Source organism: Bombina bombina, chromosome 12, assembly GCF_027579735.1.
Source record: "Bombina bombina isolate aBomBom1 chromosome 12, aBomBom1.pri, whole genome shotgun sequence".
Taxonomy (NCBI): Eukaryota; Metazoa; Chordata; class Amphibia; order Anura; family Bombinatoridae; genus Bombina; species Bombina bombina.
The window spans coordinates 74,898,370-74,921,254 of record NC_069510.1 but is presented as its reverse complement, the minus strand read 5'-3'; the positions used below and the strand labels follow the sequence as shown (position 1 = coordinate 74,921,254).

Sequence of the window (22,885 nt, the reverse complement as noted above, 5' to 3'; positions counted from 1 at the left end):
GGCGGACAGACATCGCCGGAAATCAACCCGATCGAGTACGATCGGGTTGATTGACACCCCCCTGCTGGCGGCCTATTGTCCGTGAGTCTGCAGGGGGCGGCGTTGCACCAGCAGCTCTTAAGAGCTGCTGGTGCAATGCTGAATATTGCACGCCATATTAAGCAAGGTCTGTCGGACCTGATCTGCACTGTCGGATCAGGTCCGACGGACCTTGATAACTTGGGGCCTATCTCTGAACATGTAGGAAATTACCCTCAGATGACTGCAAGCAGAGCAAAAAACCTTAAGGACATTTTAGTCCAGAGTGAATTCACTAAAGCAACAACCACCAATTGGTTGGCGGACCATGCGCAAAATATAGTTGAATGCTCTCCGTGCAGTCACTGAGTAACTTGCACATTTGTCAAGAAAACATACACCTAGATTTAGAGTTTTGCGTTAGCTGTCCAAACCAGCGTTAAGGGGTCCTAACGCTGGTTTTGGCCGCCCGCTGGTATTTAGAGTCAGTCAGGAAAGGGTCTAACGCTCACTTTCCAGCCGTGACTTTTCCATACCGCAGATCCCCTTACGTCAGTTGCGTATCCTATCTTTTCAATGGGATCTTCCTAACGCCGGTATTTAGAGTCTTGGCTGAAGTGAGCGTTAGAACTCTAACGACAAGACTCCAGCCGCAGAAAAAAGTCAGGAGTTAAGAGCTTTCTGGGCTAACGCCGGTTCATAAAGCTCTTAACTACTGTGCCCTAAAGTACACTAACACCCATAAACTACCTATGCACCCCTAAACCGAAGTCCCCCCACATCGCCGCCACTATAATTACATTTTTTAACCCCTAATCTGCCAACCGCACATCGCCGCAACCTACATTATCCCTATGTACCCCTAATCTGATGCCCCTAACATCGCCGACCCCTATATTATATTTATAAACCCCTAATATGCCCCCCCCAACGTCGCCGCTACCTACCTACACTTATTAACCCCTAATCTGCCGACCGGACCTCGCCGCTACTCTAATAAATGTAATTAGCCCTAAAGCTAACCCTAACCCTAACACCCCCATAAGTTAAATATAATTTAAATCTAACGAAATAAAATAAATCTTATTAAATAAATTAATTCTATTTAAAGCTAAATACTTACCTGTAAAATAAACCCTAATATAGCTACAATATAACAAATAATTATATTGTAGCTATTTTAGGATTTATATTTATTTTACAGGCAACTTTGTATTTATTTTAACCAGGTACAATAGCTATTAAATAGTTAATAACTATTTAATAGCTACCTAGTTAAAATAATTACAAAATTACCTGTAAAATAAATCCTAACCTAAGTTACAATAAAACCTAACACTACACTATCAATAAATTAATTAAATAAACTACCTACAATTATCTACAATTAAATCAACTAAACTAAATTACAAAAAACCCCACTAAATTACAAAAAATAAAAAAAGATTACAAGAATTTTAAACTAATTACACCTACATTAAGCCCCCTAAAAAAATAACAAAGCCCCCCAAAATAAAAAAATGCCCTACCCTATTCTAAAATAAAAAGTTAACAGCTCTTTTACCTTACCAGCCCTTAAAAGGGCCTTTTGCGGGACATGCCCCAAAGTAAACAGCTCTTTTGCATTTAAAAAAAACATACAATACCCCCCCCCAACATTACAGAATCAGGCCTGTTTTTATACTTGTTACTGTTCCTTGGCGTTTTAATCTAGTTCTTTAGTTTTACAGCAGGCTCCGTTTGAGTCAATGCATGTTGTTGATATCAAATTGTTATCTTGGTAGATTTTATTTCTCCTTGCTATATTGTTCTGCTTGCAGAGTTTATGAGCTTTCAGCTCTGCAGTGTGATTTCCCGTACCTTATCTTTCATGCAGATAAGGCGGTCCTTCCTACTAAATTGTTTTTTCTCTCTAAGGTAGTGTCGGATCAAAACATTAATCAGGAAATTGTAGTTCCTTCTTTTTGTCCTAATCCTTCTTCTCATAAGGAACGTCTTTTGCATAACTTGGATGTTGTGCATGCTCTAAATTTTTACCTACCAGCTTCTAAATATTTTCGGCAATCTTCTGCCCTGTTTGTTGTTTTCTCTGGAAAATGTGAGGGTCAGAAGGCCTCTTCTACTACTCTTTCCCTCTGGTTAAGAAGTATGATCGTTTGGCTTATGAGACTGCTGGACAGCAGCCTCCTAGGAGAATTTTGGCTCATTTCACTAGGGCTGTCTCCTCTTCTTGGGCTTTCAAAAATGAAGCTTCTGTGGAGCAGATTTGTAAGGTGGCAGCATGATCCTCTTTGCATATTTTTTCTAATTCTTCAAATTTGATACTTTTGCCTCAGGCTGAGGCTTCTTTTGGGAGAAAGGTTCTTTATGTTTAAATAGTTTTTTATTGTTTTATACTTTTCAAAGAACAAGAATACATAAAATGAATTAACATAACATACAATATCCATTCTTCCGTTGTCTATTGATTTTGGGGAATATTGCATTACAAGTATTCAATGATATAAGAGTGAAAAATCCTAGCCAAACTGTATTGTTACATAGTTACACAATTATCTCATCCTTACATCAGTATTCACTGCTAATTGATTCTATCTTAGAACTGTCTTTGATTCATCAAGCATTGTCAGCCATTTAACAATAGGTTATTAGAGTATATATTCTATCTAGCATTTCTTCCTTGTGTTATATCATTCTAATCTTTGGTACAGTTTGTTTCTTAACTCTGTATTTCACTAACTGGATGTTTTTGGCTGAATCATTATTATCTTAGAGTAATCTTATATATGAATTTGAAACCTTACGGTATAACAACTGAGAACAGATAGATCAAGAACAAAAAATAAATAAATAAGAAAGAAAGGGGGAGCTATAAAAGAAAAAAAAAGAAAGGGGGTTATAAGGGAGGGGGGATAGGGATGGGTGACGTCGTCTTATGTCACAGATCATAGTATGTGTGCATCAAAGTGTTTGACACGACTATAGTTTGATGGTCCTTTAGATCTCTGATCTCCGGTTATCTTGTGAGGTTATGGACCCTTTGCTTATCCAATAGTACCACACTGCTTGGAAGGTTTCCCTGTTATCTAATGTATATGAAGCTGTCTCGTACATGGTGTATGTGTGTTGGATTCTATTATATATCTCAGTCCAGGTTGGAGTTCCAGATTTCCAATATTTAGCTATGCATATCCTCGTGATTGTGCATAAGATCTTAATAAATGTATTGATATGTTTGTGGAATTTACTGAGATGTTCATGTAACAAAGCTTGTTGGATCGTTAGACTAATATTTTCTTCTAGCATCTGACTGAGGAATGCGAATAGTCTGCTCCATATACCCCTAACATCTTTGCAGTCCCACCACATGTGTCTGTATGTCCCTATGTCTCCACAGCCTCTGTAACATAATCTGCTGCCTTGGGGGTGCATATGAGCCGTTCGTGTAGGAGTTAAGTACCATCTATGAATTGTTTTGGTGATATTTTCTTTAAGGTCTACACTCATCAACCCTCTTTCTGCGTTTTGAAACAGTGATTCCCATGCCTTTTTGTCTTTGCAGATAAGTAGTTCTTGTTCCCAGGCCAGCATAGTCGTGGTCTTGGTGGTGTTGTGGGTGGTCTGCATAGATACATATAGTAGAGATATGGTATGTTTGTTGCGTTCTTCTGATTTACAGAAGGTTTCAATAGGTGTGGAGGTCTGTTCTCTAGGGTGTTTTAAATATGATTGTAGAGCAGAGTGTATCTGTAGGTATAAGTACCAGTGTAGCTTCAGGGGGTCAATCTTTGTCTGCAGTTGGTTAAACGTCAGTATGTTATGTCCTGTTAAGTAGTCCGCCACTCTGTATAAACCTTTGTTTTCCCATTTTTTGATTTGGGTCTAGAGGTCTTCTTATATTAGATATCTAAGTGGTATTGATATAGAGTGTTGCTGTAGTAGTTTATATTTCGTTTTCGCTGTTTTCCAGATCTTTACAGTGAGGTTTGTGGTGTAGGGTGTAGATGTCTTTCCATCTTTCTGAGCCCTCTCTGGGTCCCAAACAATTGAGTCTGCTTCTTCCCACCCCCCTATGTTCGCTTCTAACTTGGGCCATATTATTCCCTTTGACCTTTTCAGGAGTAGTGTATCTTGCGCTAGTCTGGCTGCATTGTAATATTCTATTAAATTTGGTGCACCAATGCCCCCGAGTGACTTATGTCTGGTTAAGGTGGATTTTGCTATCCTGCTCGTCTTATCTCCCCTAATAAATGCTGAGATGTCCTTTTGCAGTGTTTCCAGTTCTGGTTTTATTATTTTTATCGGGAGGGTTCTGAATAAATACAGTATTCGAGGCATGGCGTTCATTTTAACCGCCGCTATTCTACCTAGCCAGGAGAAATTAAAGCTCTTCCATTTTGCCATATCTCGTCTAATTTGTTTAAATAGTGGGGTATAATTTACTTTGTATAGCTGAGTGGAGCAAGTTGGAATCTGGATACCTAAGTATTTTAGTGTGTGTTTCATCCATTTAAAGTGAAATTGTGTTTCTAAAATGATTTTAGTTTGTTGGGGTATTGCAATGGGTAGGGCTTCACACTTGTCTGGGTTGATTTTAAATCCTGAGATGGTTGAAAATGTCTTTATTGTCTGGTAGAGGTTCGGTAGAGATATTAATGGGTTCGTCAAGGTCAGCAGGACATCATCCGCAAATAGAGAAAGTTTGTATTCTAATGGATTTATTTTAACTCCTGATATGTCTGGGTGTGAACGGATCGCGATTGCTAGTGGCTCTATACAGAGTGCGAATAGTAGTGGGGACAGAGGGCACCCCTGTCTGGTACCGTTTCGTATTGGAAAGGGTTTTGACTTGTATCCTGTTGAGGAAACTTGGGCCTCTGGGCATGAGTATATTACTTTTAGAGCTTTTATGAATCCTCCCTCAAAGCCCATATGGTGTAGTGTTAAGAACATATAGTCCCAGTCTATTCTGTCGAACGCCTTCTCTGCATCCAAAGATAGGAGCAGAGAAGGCGTTCTTGTCTCTCCCAAGAATTGTATTAGATTGGTAACCTTTCGGATGTTGTCTGGGGCTTCCCTATCTTTAATAAATCCCACTTGGTCCGGATGAACCAAGTGGGGGATGATGTGTTTGAGCCGATTTGCAATTATTTTTGTGAAGATCTTAAGATCCTGATTTATGAGAGATATTGGGCGGTAATTCTGGCATTTTTTGTGGTCTCTATTCGGCTTGGGTATCACAACTATCTTGGCCGCTAATAGATCTGGGGGAATATCTCCTCCTTCCATAACGTGATTGCAGAACTTAACCAAGTGTGGGGTGAGTGAGTTTTTGAATAATTTATAATATTCAGCTGGGAAGCCATCTGGTCCTGCCGCTTTTCCCGATTTAAGGTCTTTGATGGCTCCCAGTATTTCTACAGTGGAGACTGGGGCGTTGATTGCTTCCCTCTGTTCTAAAGTTATGTTAGGTAACTGAATTTGTGAGAAAAATTCTGAAGACTTTGTTTCTGTTTCCTGATTACGTGTAACTTTTTCCCCATTATATAGTTCTCCATAGTATCTTGCGAAAGTGTCTACAATTTCTTGTGGGTGTGAGGTTGTGGTGTTGTCATGTGTCTCAATTAGTGGGATCACCGAGGCCTTGCACCTTTCTCTGATTTTATGTGCCATGTATTTGTCGGGTTTGTTCGCAAATATAAAGTATTGTGCCTGGATTTTATGAATGGCTCTGGTAGCTTGTGCATGAAGTAGTGAGGTTAATGTGGATCTTTTAGTTTGGAGTAGTTTGAGGTTAGTCTTAGTTTTGTTGTATTTATGTCGCCTTTCTAATTCCTCGATCTCTGTGTAAAGTTGTTGTAGTTGTTGTCTATGTTTTTGAATCTGTCTTGTTTTTTCTTTAATTAGTATCCCTCTGAGGACTGCTTTGTGAGCTGCCCATATAATCCCTGGGTTACTTGTAGCTTCTGTATTTATGTGCCAGTATTCTGTTAATTGTTGTAGTATGTTATCGAATGTTTGGGTATTTTTAACGTAAGATGGATCAAAAGTCCACGTTCTGCTTCTGAGTGGGTCTGTAATGCCATTAATCGTTAGGGTGATTATAGAGTGGTCGGACCATACACAAGTGTGTATTTGTGAGTTGTTCAGTAAGGGTTGTAAGATTTGGCTGGCATATATATAGTCGAGTCTGACATAAGTTTTGTGTGCTGCTGAGTAGAAAGTTGTGTCATCAGTTTGACCATACATGGTGCTCAGTCAGGCCCATTTATCAAAGGGCTTGCGGACCTGATCCGACACTGCGGATCAGGTCCGCAAGACCTCGCTAAATGCGGAGAGCAATACGCTCTCCGCATTTAACATTGCACCAGCAGCTCACAAGAGCTGCTGGTGCAACGCCGCCCCCTGCTGACTCGCGGCCAATCGTCCGCCAGCAGGGAGCTGTCAATCAACCCGATCGTATTCGATCGGGTTGATGTCCGGCGATTCCTGTCCGCCTGTTCAGAGCAGGCGGACAGGGTTATGGAGCAGCGGTCTTTAGACCGCTGCTTCATAAGTTGTGTTTCTTGCGAGTCTGAAGACTCGCCAGAAACACGGCCCTTCAAGCTCCGTACGGAGCTTGATAAATGGGCCTGCAAGTCTCAATCAGGGAGTGAGGAAGTAAGGTATCTTTGATTGATTTGACTATGCGATTATGTCTCGTCTGTTTATTGGTCAGAGGTTTGGTGTCTGTGGGTTTAATAGGTAGCATAGTGATATTGAAGTCTCCTGCCAAAAATATTTTAGTATGTGACCATTGGGTGAGTAAATGTGATATATGGTGAAAAAATTTATGTTGGTTCTCATTTGGTGCGTATATATTACATAATGTGATTTCTGATTCTAGTATCTTACCTCTAACAATTAGGTATCTCCCCTCAGTATCTGTTATTATGGATTCTGTGGTAAACTTGAGAGATGAATGTATCAAAATGGATGTGCCACTTTTTTTGGACGTTGCAGTGGAGTGGTAGTGCTTGTCAAAATGTTTTGCCCAATATTTTGGGATGTTATCTTTAAGTAGATGCGTTTCCTGGAGGAACAGTATGTTAGCTTGTAAAGAGTTGTATTGTGTCATCGCTATCTTTCTTTTAACGTTAGTGTTCAATCCCCTGACATTGTGGGATAATATCTTAATTTTAGGGATTATAGTGTTGTGTCTATATGTGGATGTTGTAGTAGGAAGTGTTTTACCTGTAAAGCCCTGGGTTGGATACCTTGCTGGGTGGAGATCAGGAGATCAGGATCGCATGAGTTGGTTTCTGCATTGACTGTGTTGGTTATAGTCGTGTCGTCACAGGGGAGGGGAGTGGGAAGGGAATCAAGAAGAGAAAACATTAGTAATAAACACTTAATAAATAACAGTTTGGAGCCCTCAACATGAGGGCCCTGTATAAATGAACAAATAAACATCATAGAAATAAGTAATAAGTAACACTGGGGGAACCTAAATTCCCGTAACATCTTCTAGATTAGTGGGAGGTATGGAAAGTATATCCCCTTTAGGTAGGTCTTACTATGGGTTAGGGGAATCACCCCCCTTTTTACCATAAGGGATGTTAAGAGTCAATTGGGGTAGATTTCTACTCCAAGTCCAAAAGTCCCCCTCGGGTATTGAGCAGGCTCCCTGAGAGATGTCTAACATATAGTCATTGATTCAAGATGACTTAGGAGTCGTCTAAGGAATTTTTGCTCTAAGTTCTCTTATGTTCTGTCTCTTATGGTTGATTGTCTGCCATTTGTTGGGTTCTGGAGGTCTTTCTGGATCTTTGTTCTTCCCTGTGGTGATTGTGGGTATTAAAGTGTTAGGTGTTTCTAGAGATAGAATTTTGCATATTTCTGGTATGTCTTCAGGATCTTTGAGAGTGACTGTTTTCGAGTCTTTCAAGATATGTAATGCAAATGGGAATCCCCATCTATACGGTATCTGTTGTTTTCTAAGTAGGGTGGTTAGAGGACGAAGGGCTCCCCTTCTTTGTAGTGTCCTGATGCTGAGATCCTGATAAAACTGGACTACATTGCCCTGGAACTTGTATGTTGGGTGTTTTCTTGCAGCTTGTAGAATTTTTTCTTTGTCGGGGAAGAAGGTAAGTTTGAGTATAATGTCTCTTGGGGGGAGGCCTGGTTTGGGTTTAGCTTTCAGCGCTCTGTGTGCTCTTTCAATGTGGAAGGTGTAATCTACTGGGGAGCTTGTGATTTGAGTGAAGAGTTGGGAGAGATAAGCTGGAATTTCTGCGGTACCTATTTCCTCTGGAACTCCTTTAAGGCGGATATTGTTCCTTCTGCTCCTGTTCTCCAAGTCTTCTATTTTATCTTGAAATTCTTCCAGGAGTTGTTGTTGTGTAGACATGGTTTGGGACATTTCGTCCATTTGATCCACCATAGAATCTTTTTGGTCCTCTAACGTCTCAATCCTATTTCCCATCTCCATTAGATCTGATTTAATTTCAGAGAGACTGCTGGTTACCGATGTATGGATGGAATCTATTTTCTCCCATAATTTTCCGAAATTGTCCGCTATGTCCTTTTTGGACACTAGATTCCTGAGGTCAGCCTTTGTGAGCGGGCTTTTGTCTTGTAGAGATGGTTGAGAGTCTGTTTCAGATTCTTCCTCCCCTTCTGCATCTATTAGTTGTTTGTTTGTTTGTGAGGATTTAAAGAATGTGGACATACTTGTAGATTTTGGTGTTTTATCCCCCTTAGCGGATCTTTTAGAGGTCATCCTAGTAGTGGCTGAATGAAGGCTATAGAGCACTAAAGGGCAGAAATTGTGACTACCCCTTAATCAGTTGGAGAGGCTGCCCCTTGTGGGATATAGAGTTATAAATGATGTGATCCAGAATAATGGATGACTGTAATCCAGATTTGCTTGTCAAGTTTCTATTTTAGGCAGGCAATTTATTTAGATAGATAAGAGGATTGCTCTTAATTTCCATCCTATGTAACAATTTACATTGATGTTGTTCTTAAAGGTAGCTAATTGTTTAGGTCCCCCAGCAAAGGGTAGGATGTTGTTTACATTTTAATCAATATTCATCCTCCTTCTAGATCGCTGTTTTTTTTTTTTGTTTTGATTTGATTCTGTCTAGATAGTGTTTAATCTTCAGTGGAGGCAGCAGCTTGGCGGTACAGCGTTGCAGGTTATCAGCACCCCTCTCCCCAGGGGATTTATCCTCACAGGATGATCACGGCAAAGGGTATTTGGGATATGACCTGTCAGCACTGTTGTCTGACAGGAAAGGGGGGGGGAGAGGGTGGTGAAGGAGAGCTTCTTTTATACAACTTTAACTTGGATGTGTCTTGCCGTTAACAAATTACTCTGTGTGGTTCCAGGTGAGACCAGCAGGGGTCAGTGCTGTAGTAAAGTTGTGTTAGGGAACTTCCACACTGTTCACAAGTTCATTTAAAGATGGGGCTGTATGCGGTTTTATCTCTTCTCCTTTTACTTAATAAGTTAGAGTATGTAGTGAGACTGTGACTGTAGGGGCTGATTCATACACCTTTGGTTCCTATTAGGGTATATAGTGGTTAGGCCGCACCGGAGTCAGTTTATGAGGCTTCACTTGAGTCAAGTATTCACGCTAACAGTGATAGTAGCCTTCCACCTTTAAGTCTATTCTGTCGGCTTATATTTGCCTTCGGTTTAGTAGTGGAAATGTTCCGGCTTCCCTTGTACCCCTATGCAGCCCACAACTTCTTATCTGATTTTCCGCTACGGTGTTCGCCCCCACCTTCTCTTCCGGTATTTGACTGTGACGTCTATGGCTAATGGCGTTATTTCGCGCCTTTTTCAGTTTTGTACCGCCAGTAATTATAAGTTCTCCCTAATGTGCCCCACACTATGTATGCCACTCACCGATCTTCCTTTATTCAGCTGTTCTAACTGCTGCAGGTGAGGGCAGGCTGGAGCGCCGGATCTCCCGACTCCGGTCCGGCTCCTGGAGATCTGCTGGGTCCGTCCTGCGGTCTTTTGCTCGATATCGGGTGGGTTGCCAATTTTTTGTGCGGCTGATGCTCCAAATCGATCACAGCTCAGAGATGTATAGAGCTGCTGAATTTATGTGCTGTAGACCACTTTAATCTTGCAAAAACTATAAACTTTAGCAGGAGCTCAGACACAGCACGTCTTGTTCCCTTGCTAGGTTAGCTCCGCCCCCGGGAGAAAGGTTCTTTAAAGGGACATTATACACTCATTTTTTCTTTGCATAAATGTTTTGTAGATGATCTATTTATATAGCCCATAAAGGTTTTTTTTTTTTTAAAAATGTATAGTTTTGCTTATTTTTTAATAACATTGCTCTGATTTTCAGACTCTTAACCAAGCCCCAAAGTTGTATGTGAATACTGTCAGCTACCTTCTCCAGCTTGCTCCTGCTTGTGTAAATGGTCTTTTCATATGCAAAAGAAGGGGGAGGGGGGGGTGTGTCTTATTTCCCACTTGCAGTGGGCTTTCCAGCTGCCTTTTCAACAGAGCCAAACTGACAGCTTCTAAGTAAGTTTTTAAACAGTTTTATACTGGATTTTTATATCGGTATCTGTGCATCTTATTCTTTATAGTAGTGTCTATTACATGCAGTTATATGAAAATGAGTGTATACTGTCCCTTTAAGCAGGGGTGCCTTCTGTTTAGGTCCTCCTGCCTTGTTCTCCCTCCCTGTTCATTCCATGTCCTCTAGCTTGGGTATTGGTTCCCACTAGTAATTGGAATGATGTTGTGGACTCTCCTAGTCATAGGAAAGAAAACAAAATTTATGTTTACCTGATAAATTTCTTTCTTTCCGGACCTGAGTCCACGACTCAGCCCTCTTTTTAATTTAATTCAACAGTTTTTTTGAGTAAACCTCAGGCACATTTTTTACCTGTATCTTCTTTTTCCATTTTCCTTCAGCTGAATGACTGGGGATTATGGGTAAGGGAAATTACACTTAACAGCTTTGCTGGGGTGCTCTTTTCCTCCTCCTGCTGGCCAGGAGTTGAATATCCCACTAGTAATTGGAATGACATTGTGGACTCTCCATGGCCGGAAAGAAAGAAATGTATCAGGTAAGCATACATTTTGTTATCTGTCTATATGCAGGTTTCTGGATAGGAAGGAGAGATGCATACCTTGCAATATAATGCTTAAAAAACAAAACAAAGATCATACCTGATTTCTCTCTATGCTGGCGAATTTTAGATCACAAGGCCCTTAGTCTTTCCTCCATAAAAGCCTTGTGCGAATTAGTTTGTGTAAATTATAGAAGTTTGTCACAATATTCACATAAAACATTGTTCTCAATCAAGATTGAAAAAAAAAAAAAAGCCTTACTTACTTATCCGTCGTAAAAATATAACCCAACACATCCTTCAGGCTGGCAAGCAGGATACAACACCCAAGAGCGCATGTTTCTGGAATAAAAAAAAATAAAATTTCTTTACTTTCTTCTTTTTTGACACTGTGGAACATAGCACAGAAAAAAATTCCCTGTGCACCGGTCTGTTTTTTGGTTTCTAGCAACTTAAATTTATTTCAGCACGCCTCTGAAGTAGGAGGAGCAGGCATCTCAAATAACTTTAAGAATAAATGCTAACAAGTCCCTCAGAAAGCTTTGTACATTAGATTAGATGCATATTTGGCTTTACAAGGGCTGAAACGTGTATTCCTTTTGTTTTAATTAGTTTTTTCATTGTAATTTTCATTTTTGACTCTTTTAGCTTATAGCACCACTGTCTGATCTTGGGGTAGCTTATTATCATGAATAGAATAGAAAAGTTGGCCCAGCACTTACTGCAAACACTGGATGCACGCTACAGGGGTCCTTGCACATACCCCAAGTATAAACAGTGAATAGAGAGTAACAGCATCAGTCGGTAAACTTCAATATCCTTTTATCATCACATAGAACAAATACGATGTTTCAGTCAGCACCTGACCTTAATCATGTTGTATACACATATGCCCTAAACTCCATCTAGTGGTCACAGTAATATTCATCTTATATACATGTTTAAAAAACAGTATATAAATTAACAATTTTCATATTTATATTAATCAATTACACCCATTGAATTAAAAACAACAATACAGTGACAAAAATATTTTAGCTAGAATATATCAAATCTAATTACAGATATATAACATTTACAAAGTGGCATTCCAATCTATGTCCCTATTCATCCTCAGAGGGATGAGAGACTGAAGGGTATAGATCCAATAAGTCTTCCTACATTTTAGGATTTTTTGTCTATCACCCCCTCTCCTAGGTCTCATAATCTGTTTGATTACCTGAAATCTCAATTGAGAGATAGTGTGCCCGCTTGTAAAAAATGGTTAGACACTGGTGCATCCCTATTTTTACAACGTATATTGGATTTGTGCTCATTAATTCTATCCCTTATCCTGCGTGTGGATTCACCTATGTAAATTTTCGAACAGGAACATTTAACAAGATAGATTACATATTCTGAGTTGCAGGTAAAGAAACCAGGGATCTTATATTTCCTTCCATTTAGTGGATGAATAAAGGTGTCACCTTTGATAATATTATTACAACAACCCAGGCATGGAAAACATTCTAGTTTAGGGGTAGAAATATGTGTCTGAATCATCTATATCTCAGGGCCTAAGTCTACTCTTACTAGTTCATCTTTCAAGTTTCTACATCTCCTATATGCAGGTATCAGTGGTTCTTAAAATTCTGGGGGTTAAGATCTTTAATAATAGACCAATGTTTCCTAATGATGCTATTCACATCTCTACTCAGGGGACTATTGTCATATTCCTGTAGCTTTAAGAACTAAGACCAACCCACTCCTTCACCTCCCTTTAAAGGTGTGTTCAGTACACCTGTGCTTTGCTTGATAATTGAAGTTTGTAGTTCCCACTCTGCTTCAAGCTCTAAAGCTAAAATCTACAGATCCTGCTTTTGTACCTGTTAAAGGAAATCCTTGATGTCATTTCTCCAGCTTCTAAACCTAAGAAGCATTTCCTGCTGCTTTACACTTCAAGGAACAGTCTTTGGCAGCAACTCTTGCAAGTCTGTGTTAACTCTGCAGTCTGATTTTCCAGCCAGCTCCATTACTGAGTGTTTACCTCTACCAGGAAATAAGAACATCTTCCCTGCTGTGATCCATTTTGACTCAGTGCCAACTTCGCTCTCTGCAGTTCTAAACTCACTCGCAAGTATCATTAATTTTATATACAATTGTCTCTAGCTGTATATATTCTTATCCAAAGTTCTGATGACATACAAACTGTTAAAGTGCTCACAACTGGTTAAATCTGGCTCTCTCCTTCTCTCTGCATCACACACTCTGCCTGCTGTAACCTGATACCTCTTGATATATGGACACTGCAGACTGCAAATCAGTTTCTCATTTCTAAGCTTAACTATAGAGACTTTGCTATAAAATTCTGCTTTTCTCAGACAATACCAATAAGCTGCTTGTTTGCTGCCTTCTATCTTTAAAGAACACAACTCTTTACAACTGTGTAAAATATACAAAGGCTTCATTTCATCTGTTTTATTCACTTTATTTTGATTTTGTAAAGTGTTATAAAAAGAACTTGTACTAAGTAAACCAGCTATCTCCCTTGGTAATAACCTTTTGTATAAGCCTGTTTTACTTAAGGTTCTCTGGGAATAGCCACATTATACAAGCATATAACAGAATTATCAAGCCATAAAGAAATTTACTAACATATATACATTATAGTTTAAAGCTTGTATATAAAAAAATCATGGATCCTGCCTCAATGGCAATTGAAATAGCTTCCTTAAACCAGAAAGTTGAAATTTTAGCACAAGGTTTGACTGAAGTTAAAAATGAAAACCATACCCTGAAGAGGTTAATGAATGATTTCTTTTCAAGGAAAGAGGCTGATCACCCTGAACCACAGGTTAACTCTCCACGCATTTTTTCTGGTGAAAGAACACGCTTTCGTGAATTCAGAAATGCATGCATGCTGATGTTTTCCATGAAGCCCAGGACATATTATACTGACAAGTTCAAGGTTTGTACTACCATCTCTTATCTAACTGGAGATCCCCGTTCGTGGGCTGATAAGTTTTATGAAACTGATGATCCTATTTTGAATTCTATCAGTGAATTTTTTAAGGAGATGGCTGTCTTATATGAGGATTGCAACACCCAGTTAACCGCAGAAACAAATTTGCGCACCCTGAAGCAAGGCAAACGTCCAGTTGAGGACTATGTGGCAGATTTTCAGCTCTGGGCTACAGATTCACAGTGGAATACTGTAAGTCTAAAAAACCAATTCCGTTTAGGTCTCTCTGAACATCTTAAGGATGAGATCTCTCGCATTGAACCTCCAGACACCATGGAATCCCTCATAAAGATATGCATAGCCATGGACAGACGATACAGAGAGAGGAGAGCTGAAAAACAACACCCAGAAACTTACCTCAAAAGGTTTACACCCTCTCATTCTGAAAAGACCTCCACAGCCCCTGTGCCCATGGAAATTGGGGCCATCCGTGGACCATTATCCCAAGAAGAGAAACAGAGAAGGAGGATTTCAAACCTCTGTATGTACTGTGGGAATAAAGAACACAGTGTCTCTTCCTGCCCTATTCTGAACCGGCAAAAAAGGGGTAAGATTCTTATAGTTAACCCAAATACTGATAACATTCATGAATCACAATTAACTTTCACATTGTCTTTACAGTGGGACCAGCATCTTCTCAAGACTGAGGCGCTGATAGATTCTGGAGCTTATGGAAGCTTCATTGACAAAACCCTTGTAGATACTAATAAAATACCTTGTGTGCAAAAGCAAACCCCTATCTATGTGAAGGTTATTGATGGCTCTACTTATTTAAAAGGCCCAATCACACACCATACTGTTCCTTTACTTGTCTCTTGTAACATGGGTCATACAGAATACATTACGTTTGATATCATTCCTAGCTCACTACACCCCTTAATATTGGGTTATCCTTGGTTAAGAAAACACAACCCTCAAATAGACTGGAGCAGTAACACAGTAACTTTCTCTTCCCCATACTGTTCTGCTACCTGTTTTCCCTGTGTCGAAATCAAAACTCTACACCCTCATATACCATTGCAGTATTCAGACTTTTCAGATGTATTTGACCTTAAGGAAGCCGAAAATCTACCTCCACACAGACCTTATGATTGCCCCATTGATACTAAACCTGGGTCTATCATACCGTTCGGCCGAATTTTTCCACTCTCTCAAAAAGAATTAACATTTCTCAGAGAGTACCTAGACGATAATCTAAGGAAAGGTTTTATTTCTACCTCAACCTCTCCTGCAGCAGCGGGCATATTCTTTGTCACAAATAAAGATGGGACCTTACGCCCAATCATTGACTACAGAGCATTAAACTCTATTACGATTAAAAATAGGTATCCACTTCCTTTAATACCTGAATTACTTGAACGGTTAACAGATGCAACCATTTTTACCAAACTAGATTTGAAGGGAGCATACAATTTAATCAGGATAAAAAGCGGTGACGAATGGAAAACAGCATTTAGAACCCGTTATGGTCTCTTTCAATATAATGTTATGCCATTCGGCTTAACTAATGCTCCGGCCACATTTCAATTTTTCATAAACGATATTTTCAAAGACTTAATGGATGTGTGTGTTGTAATATATCTAGACAATATTTTGATATACTCCAAAAATCTAACTGATCATGTAAAACATGTAAGATGGGTTTTGTCTAGATTAAGAGAACATCAGCTATACGCCAAGGCTGAGAAATGTGTATTCCATGTAAAGACAATAAAATTTTTGGGTTACATAATTTCCCCTAACGGTGTAAACATGGATCCAGAGAAGGTTACATCCATACTCAAATGGCCTGTACCTACCTCTGTGAAATCACTTCAGAGGTTTCTAGGCTTCTCTAATTTTTATAGGAGATTCATCAAAGGATTTTCATCCATTGTCCAACCTCTAACTAAGTTAACCGGTAAGAATCGACTCGTTTGGACTGTAGAAGCCCAACAAGCTTTTGAGCACTTAAAAGAATGTTTTACTTCAGCTCCTATCCTACAGCTTCCTAATCCAGAATTTCAATTTGTGTTAGAGGTTGATGCTTCCACTGTTGGTATTGGGGCTATTCTCTCCCAACAACAAACCGATACTTCAGTCCTACATCCTGTAGCCTTTTACTCTCGACTCCTGTCTATAGCTGAAATTAATTACTCCGTGGGGGACCTGGAACTTCTAGCTATCAAATGTGCCCTGGAACACTGGAGACACCTACTGGAAGGGACACTCAAACCTTTTACAGTTCTTACAGATCATAAGAATTTACAATATCTTAGAAAAAACAAGACCTTGTCATCAAGACAAGTCTGATGGTCTTTATTCCTGGACCGATTTAACTTTCAGATCACATATAGACCAGGTTCAAGGAACATCCAAGCTGATGCTCTTTCCCGTTCTTTCATTAAACATAATGAAAAGGAAGAACAACAAACAGTTATACCGTCGACCAAGTTTATAGCTGTAACTTCTAGCCTACAAAAAGACATTTTATTAGCTTTACTAAAAGATTCTACCATTCCATCATGCTGCGTAAAGGACACCACTTCAGGTTTATACTTCTACAACAATTTGTTATACGTTCCTCCTTCTGTAAGGAAGGAGATCCTACATCTACATCATACGAACCCTATGTCCGGTCATCCTGGAATCACTAAAACCCAGGATTTATTAACAAGGAATTACTGGTGGCCTGGTTTAAGACAAGATGTAGTTACCTTTGTGTCAGATTGTCATGTATGTGCAGCTTGCAAAAAAGAACACCACAGACCTTTTGGTTTACTAAAACCATTACCTATACCTGAAGTCCCTTGGACCATGATTGGAATGGACTTCATAGTCGAATTACCACCATCTAATTCATTCACAACCATATTAGTGGTTATAGATCATCTTACTAAACTCTCTCATTTCATACCTCTTAAGAGAATTCCAAACGCTATCACAACAGCTAAAACATTCTTTGATCACATTGTGAAACTCCATGGTTTACCGACCTCTATAGTCACTGATCGAGGGACTCAATTCACATCCAGGTTTTGGAAGGCACTATGTAAATTGTTAAGAATCTCCTCTAGAATGACAACAGCATTTCATCCCCAATCTAATGGCCTTACTGAAAGACTGAATCAGACTTTGGAGCAATACTTAAGGTGTTATATCTCACAGAACCAGGATGACTGGGTTGAATGGTTACCGCTTGCAGAGTTCGCATACAACAACTCCATCAACTCTTCTACTAAAGTCTCACCCTTCTTTGCCACTTATGGTTACCATCCAACCACTGTACCCAACTTCATCTCCACCTCAAAATCACCTTATGCTCTGGATTATGTCTCTAATTTGAAACAAACTTTGACTTCCCTAAAGATTCACTTAGAGAAATCTAAATGTACCCAAAAGAGTTATTTTGATAAAAAAACATCTAACTCCACCTCAATACTCAGTTGGCGATAGAGTTTGGCTCTCAACAAAAAAACTCAAATTAAAGGTACCAAGCAAAAAACTGGCTAACCAGTTCATAGGTCCGTTCAAGATAAAAAGAATAATCAACTCTAATGCAGCGATTCTTGATCTACCTGTATCTTACAGGATACACCCATCCTTCTATGTTTCTCTACTTAAACCCTATCAAGGATCTGATGTTAATATTCCTCAAGTCATCGAGGACTCTCCTCAGCTGATAGAAGATCAAACGGAATTCGAAGTGGAATCAATTCTGGATTCGCGCCGCCGGGGTAGAACAATTGAGTATCTAGTACATTGGAAAGGGTATGGTCATGAGGAGGATTCTTGGATACCCCTTAGGGACTTACATGCTCCCCAATTGCTCACATCCTTCCATCGTCTACATCCTGACAAACCAGGTTTGGAGCCGGGAAGGGGGCGCCCCTGAAAGGGGGGATCTGTCATATTCCTGTAGCTTTAAGAACTAAGACCAACCCACTCCTTCACCTCCCTTTAAAGGTGTGTTCAGTACACCTGTGCTTTGCTTGATAATTGAAGTTTGTAGTTCCCACTCTGCTTCAAGCTCTAAAGCTAAAATCTACAGATCCTGCTTTTGTACCTGTTTAAGGAAATCCTTGATGTCATTTCTCCAGCTTCTAAACCTAAGAAGCATTTCCTGCTGCTTTACACTTCAAGGAACAGTCTTTGGCAGCAACTCTTGCAAGTCTGTGTTAACTCTGCAGTCTGATTTTCCAGCCAGCTCCATTACTGAGTGTTTACCTCTACCAGGAAATAAGAACATCTTCCCTGCTGTGATCCATTTTGACTCAGTGCCAACTTCGCTCTCTGCAGTTCTAAACTCACTCGCAAGTATCATTAATTTTATATACAATTGTCTCTAGCTGTATATATTCTTATCCAAAGTTCTGATGACATACAAACTGTTAAAGTGCTCACAACTGGTTAAATCTGGCTCTCTCCTTCTCTCTGCATCACACACTCTGCCTGCTGTAACCTGATACCTCTTGATATATGGACACTGCAGACTGCAAATCAGTTTCTCATTTCTAAGCTTAACTATAAAGAGACTTTGCTATAAAATTCTGCTTTTCTCAGACAATACCAATAAGCTGCTTGTTTGCTGCCTTCTATCTTTAAAGAACACAACTCTTTACAACTGTGTAAAATATACAAAGGCTTCATTTCATCTGTTTTATTCACTTTATTTTGATTTTGTAAAGTGTTATAAAAAGAACTTGTACTAAGTAAACCAGCTATCTCCCTTGGTAATAACCTTTTGTATAAGCCTGTTTTACTTAAGGTTCTCTGGGAATAGCCACATTATACAAGCATATAACAACTATATTGCGAGACAAACACCATCCATTTAGTGTCTTGTTTGTCTTTAGGATTCATCCCTCTAAGGATAGAATGTCTGGGAATTTACACTAACTGCTCTAATTTGCTGTTGAACAAGTTGCTCAGGAAAACCCCTCTACAGAAAAATATTTCCCATCTCTCGTAGTCTAATCTTTGCAGTATCCTCATCTGAAACAAGCTTTTTAACCCTAAGGAGTTGGCTCCTCGGTAAACTTTTGATCAAAGGTAGGGGATGGGCACTCTCATACCTCAACAGGCTATTTCTATCACTGTCTTTTCTATAGAGGTCTACTTTTAATTCCCTCCCACTCTTGATCACATTAGTATCCAAAAAGGCCACTGACTTCTCACTGTATGTAAATTTAAATGTAATATGTCTCGTGGAAATGTTGAGTTAAGTCACAAACTCAAGCAGGGAGTCGATGTCACACCCATTATGCCAAAAATATCATCTATATACCTAAACCAGCATAGTCCATACTGTAAAAAAGTTGTATTGGTACATACAACCCTCTCCTCATATATATTCATAAAAATATTGGCATATGTGGGGGGGACATTTGACCCCATTGCTGTCCCCTGGCACTAAATGTTAAACTGGTATTGGAAAAGAAAGTAATTACACTAAAGGATAAGTTGTAACAATTCTAGAGCAAATTCACATTGAACCTCAGATAACATCCTGTTGGTAATAATAGCTTGTCTACTAGCAACTAGTCCACTAATATGGGTAATTGATGTATACAAGCTATTGACATCTAATGTATATAGGATGAACTTGTCACTCTGTATATCAAGATCTTCAAGTTTAATTATAAACGCCCCAGTATCTTTAATATATGACATTGACTCAGTAGCAAGTGGTCTAAGCAGTTTATCAAGATATATAGATACATTCGTCATGATGGAATTAGTGCTTGCCACAATAGGGCGGCCTGGGGGGTTCCTTTTGGTTTTATGTATCTTAGGCAATGTGTAAAATACTGGTGTAGAAAATGTTTCCTCAATTAAGAATTTTTGTTCTTTTGCAGTAATCAGACCATTACACATTGCCTTAGTGATACATTTCTCTAGTTCCCTCTTGACCTCAAATGATGGATCTCTATTCAATAGTTTATAGATCTCCCTATCTTGGAGTTGTATTTTAATCTCTTGTACATAGTAACCTCTATCTAATATAACTGTTGCTCCGTCCTTATCGGCCGACTTACATATAATGTGTTTATTGCCCTTTAAATCTGTCAGGGCTTTAGTCTCCATCTTAGAAATTACTATGCACAAGATCCCTCCTCCTATTTGGGGCTCTATTTTTGCATTTTAATGTATCAACACCTCTCAAAACTAATTGCATGAAGGTTTCAATACTGTTATTGCACGTTTTCGGATTAAAGTTACTCTTGACTTTGAGGTTCAAGCTACTCAATGATAACAAATTATTATCTGTTCGTATTTCTACCCCCGCCATGGGACTAAATCCCTGTAGAGATGTAAATGTCCAAAATGTGTTTTCATTTTAACATTGCAAAACAGTGAATGTAAATCCCTCTGTAATTGGAAAAAGTCACATTTAGGCAGAGGGCAATAAGATAATCCCTTATTGGTAACTTGCCTCTCCATATCAGTCAAATCATGATTGTAAACAATTTACCACTAAGTCCGCTTGTTCTTGTTGCAGGTAATCCTGATTCCTAATCCTAAAATGTAGGGAGACTTATTGGATCTATACCCTTCAGTCTCTCATCCCTCTAGGGATGAATAGGGAAATAGACTGGAATGTCACTTTGTAAATATTATATATCTGTAATTAGATTTGATATATTCTAGCTAACATATTTTGTTACTGCATTGCTGTTTTTAATTCAATGGGTGTAATTGATTAATATAAATATGGAAAATTGTTAATTTATATACTGTACTGTTTTTTCTAGGTTAAACATGTATATACGATGAATATTACTGTGACCACTAGATGGAGTCTTGAAATTTTACTGTCAGTAGATGGTGGTCCAGCAGAATGTGAATCACCTGTACAGGTAGTAGACTCCGCCTCCTTTGGCTTTATATAGAATGGTTTAGGGCATATGTGTATACAACATGATTAAGGTCAGGTGCTGACCGAAACATCGTATTTGTTCTTTGTGATGTCTCAAATAAAAGGATATTGAAGTTTACCGACTGTTGCTGCTACTCTCTATTCACTGTAGCCTATTACCAGCCAGGAAAATAGTGTGCTCTAGATTAAGTATTTGGCTATGTCTTAATCACAAAAGAACATTTTTGGGTTTCATATCCCTTTAAATATATTTCACGGTGGGAAGGAAGGAAGTGCTTATTTCTCTTATTTGGCTTGACATTGTGGTTTAAAAGGAGTTAATCCTGAACATAAATAATTAAATATTAACTTATATAGTTTTAGAAATGAGTGCACCATAATTCTAACCTTTTTTCTGCATATGTTCATATATTTCTTTTATTGTAACCCCAGAGAGTCAGTTGTCTAAATGCCCACATTAGACCTCCGATCAGGCCCATGGCCAGTGGCGGTTCTATGGGGGGCTAAGGGTTGCTATGGACTTTCAAACACATGTGATGCACCCCCGTTAAGCTGCGAAGGACAGTACATGCTCTGCCAAACAGCTCCGTAAACCCTTGCACTCCCAACAAATGCGTCACCTACAAAAATGCTCCCGCACTGCTGAACGTGTCTGGAGGAAATCCTGCTCTGAACCTTATTTCATGCACTATAAGTTCATTCTCTACTCTTAAACCTTTGCCCTTCGCTTAGCTAAGCAAACCTACTTCTCTTCTCTTATATCCACTCACTCCTCAAACCCTAAAAGACTCTTTTCCATTTTCAACTCTCTCCTCCACCCACCTGCACCACCCCCCTCATCTGCATTCAGTGCTCAAGACCTTGCTGACTATTTTCTCAATAAAACACTTGCAATCCGAGGAAACATCCCAACACAAACCTGCAATCTCCCAACTCGGCTCTCAGTTACCCCCTCTGCCACTCTCTGCACCCTCCTCCCAACCACTGAGAGTGAAGTGGCTTCCCTTTTGTCTTCCTCACACCTCACTAGCTGCCCATTTGACCCTATTCCTTCACATCTAATTCCTCCTCTGTCTACCACCCTCACTCCGGCTCTTACTCACATATTTAACCTATCCCTTTCTACCGGCTCATTCCCTGCCTCCTTCAAACATGCGAATGTCACCCCCATCCTCAAAAAACCCTCCCTCGACCCTAAATCCCCTGCAAACTACCGCCCCATATCACTGCTCCCACTAGCTTCAAAACTCCTTGAAAAATAGTTTTCAATCACCTAACCCACTTCCTGTCCTCCAACTCGTTGCTAGACCCACTGCAATCTGGCTTCCGTTCCCAACACTCAACTGAGACTGCCCTCACCAAGGTTACTAACGATCTCCTTTCTGCTAAAAACAAAGGCTACTACTCTATACTCATCTTACTTGACCTATCTGCTGCCTTTGACAGTGTTGACCATCCCCTTCTCCTACGGTCTCTCAGTTCTCTTGGTCTCTGTGACACTGTCCTCTCCTGGATCCACTCTTATCTCTCTAACAGATCCTTATCCTTCTCTTTTGCTGGGACTCCTCCTCTCTATTACCCCTGTCTGTTGGAGTACCTCAAGGCTCTGTCCTGGGTCCTCTACTCTTTTCTATTTACACTTCTTCACTTGGTAAACTTATCAACAGCTATGGCTTCAGCTATCACCTCTATGCTGATGATACCCAGATCTACCTTTCCACCCCTGCACTCTCTCCTGTCAACTCTCACATCAGCGACTGCTTATCTGGCATTTCCTCCCGGATAGCCTCTCACCACCTAAAAATAAATATGTCCAAGACCAAACTACTTCTAATTCCCCCCTCTAGCTCCACTCGAGTCTGTAATTTTTCTATCACTGTTGGCGGCACCACTATCTCCCCATCACCCCAAGTCTGTTGCCT

At 39.7% G+C, this 22,885-nt stretch overlaps 1 protein-coding gene across 2 annotated transcripts in view; it reads right to left on the bottom strand.

Annotated features, from left to right (window-relative positions):
- The window catches only part of LOC128642851 (multidrug and toxin extrusion protein 1), a 466,573-nt gene that overhangs the window by 87,347 nt on the left and 356,341 nt on the right, over window positions 1-22,885 (bottom strand). For both annotated transcript variants that reach the window (XM_053695697.1, XM_053695698.1), the window contains one exon: window positions 11,370-11,445. In XM_053695697.1, coding sequence (XP_053551672.1) covers window positions 11,370-11,445 — 76 coding nt within the window. The remainder of the gene's footprint in view (window positions 1-11,369; window positions 11,446-22,885) is intronic.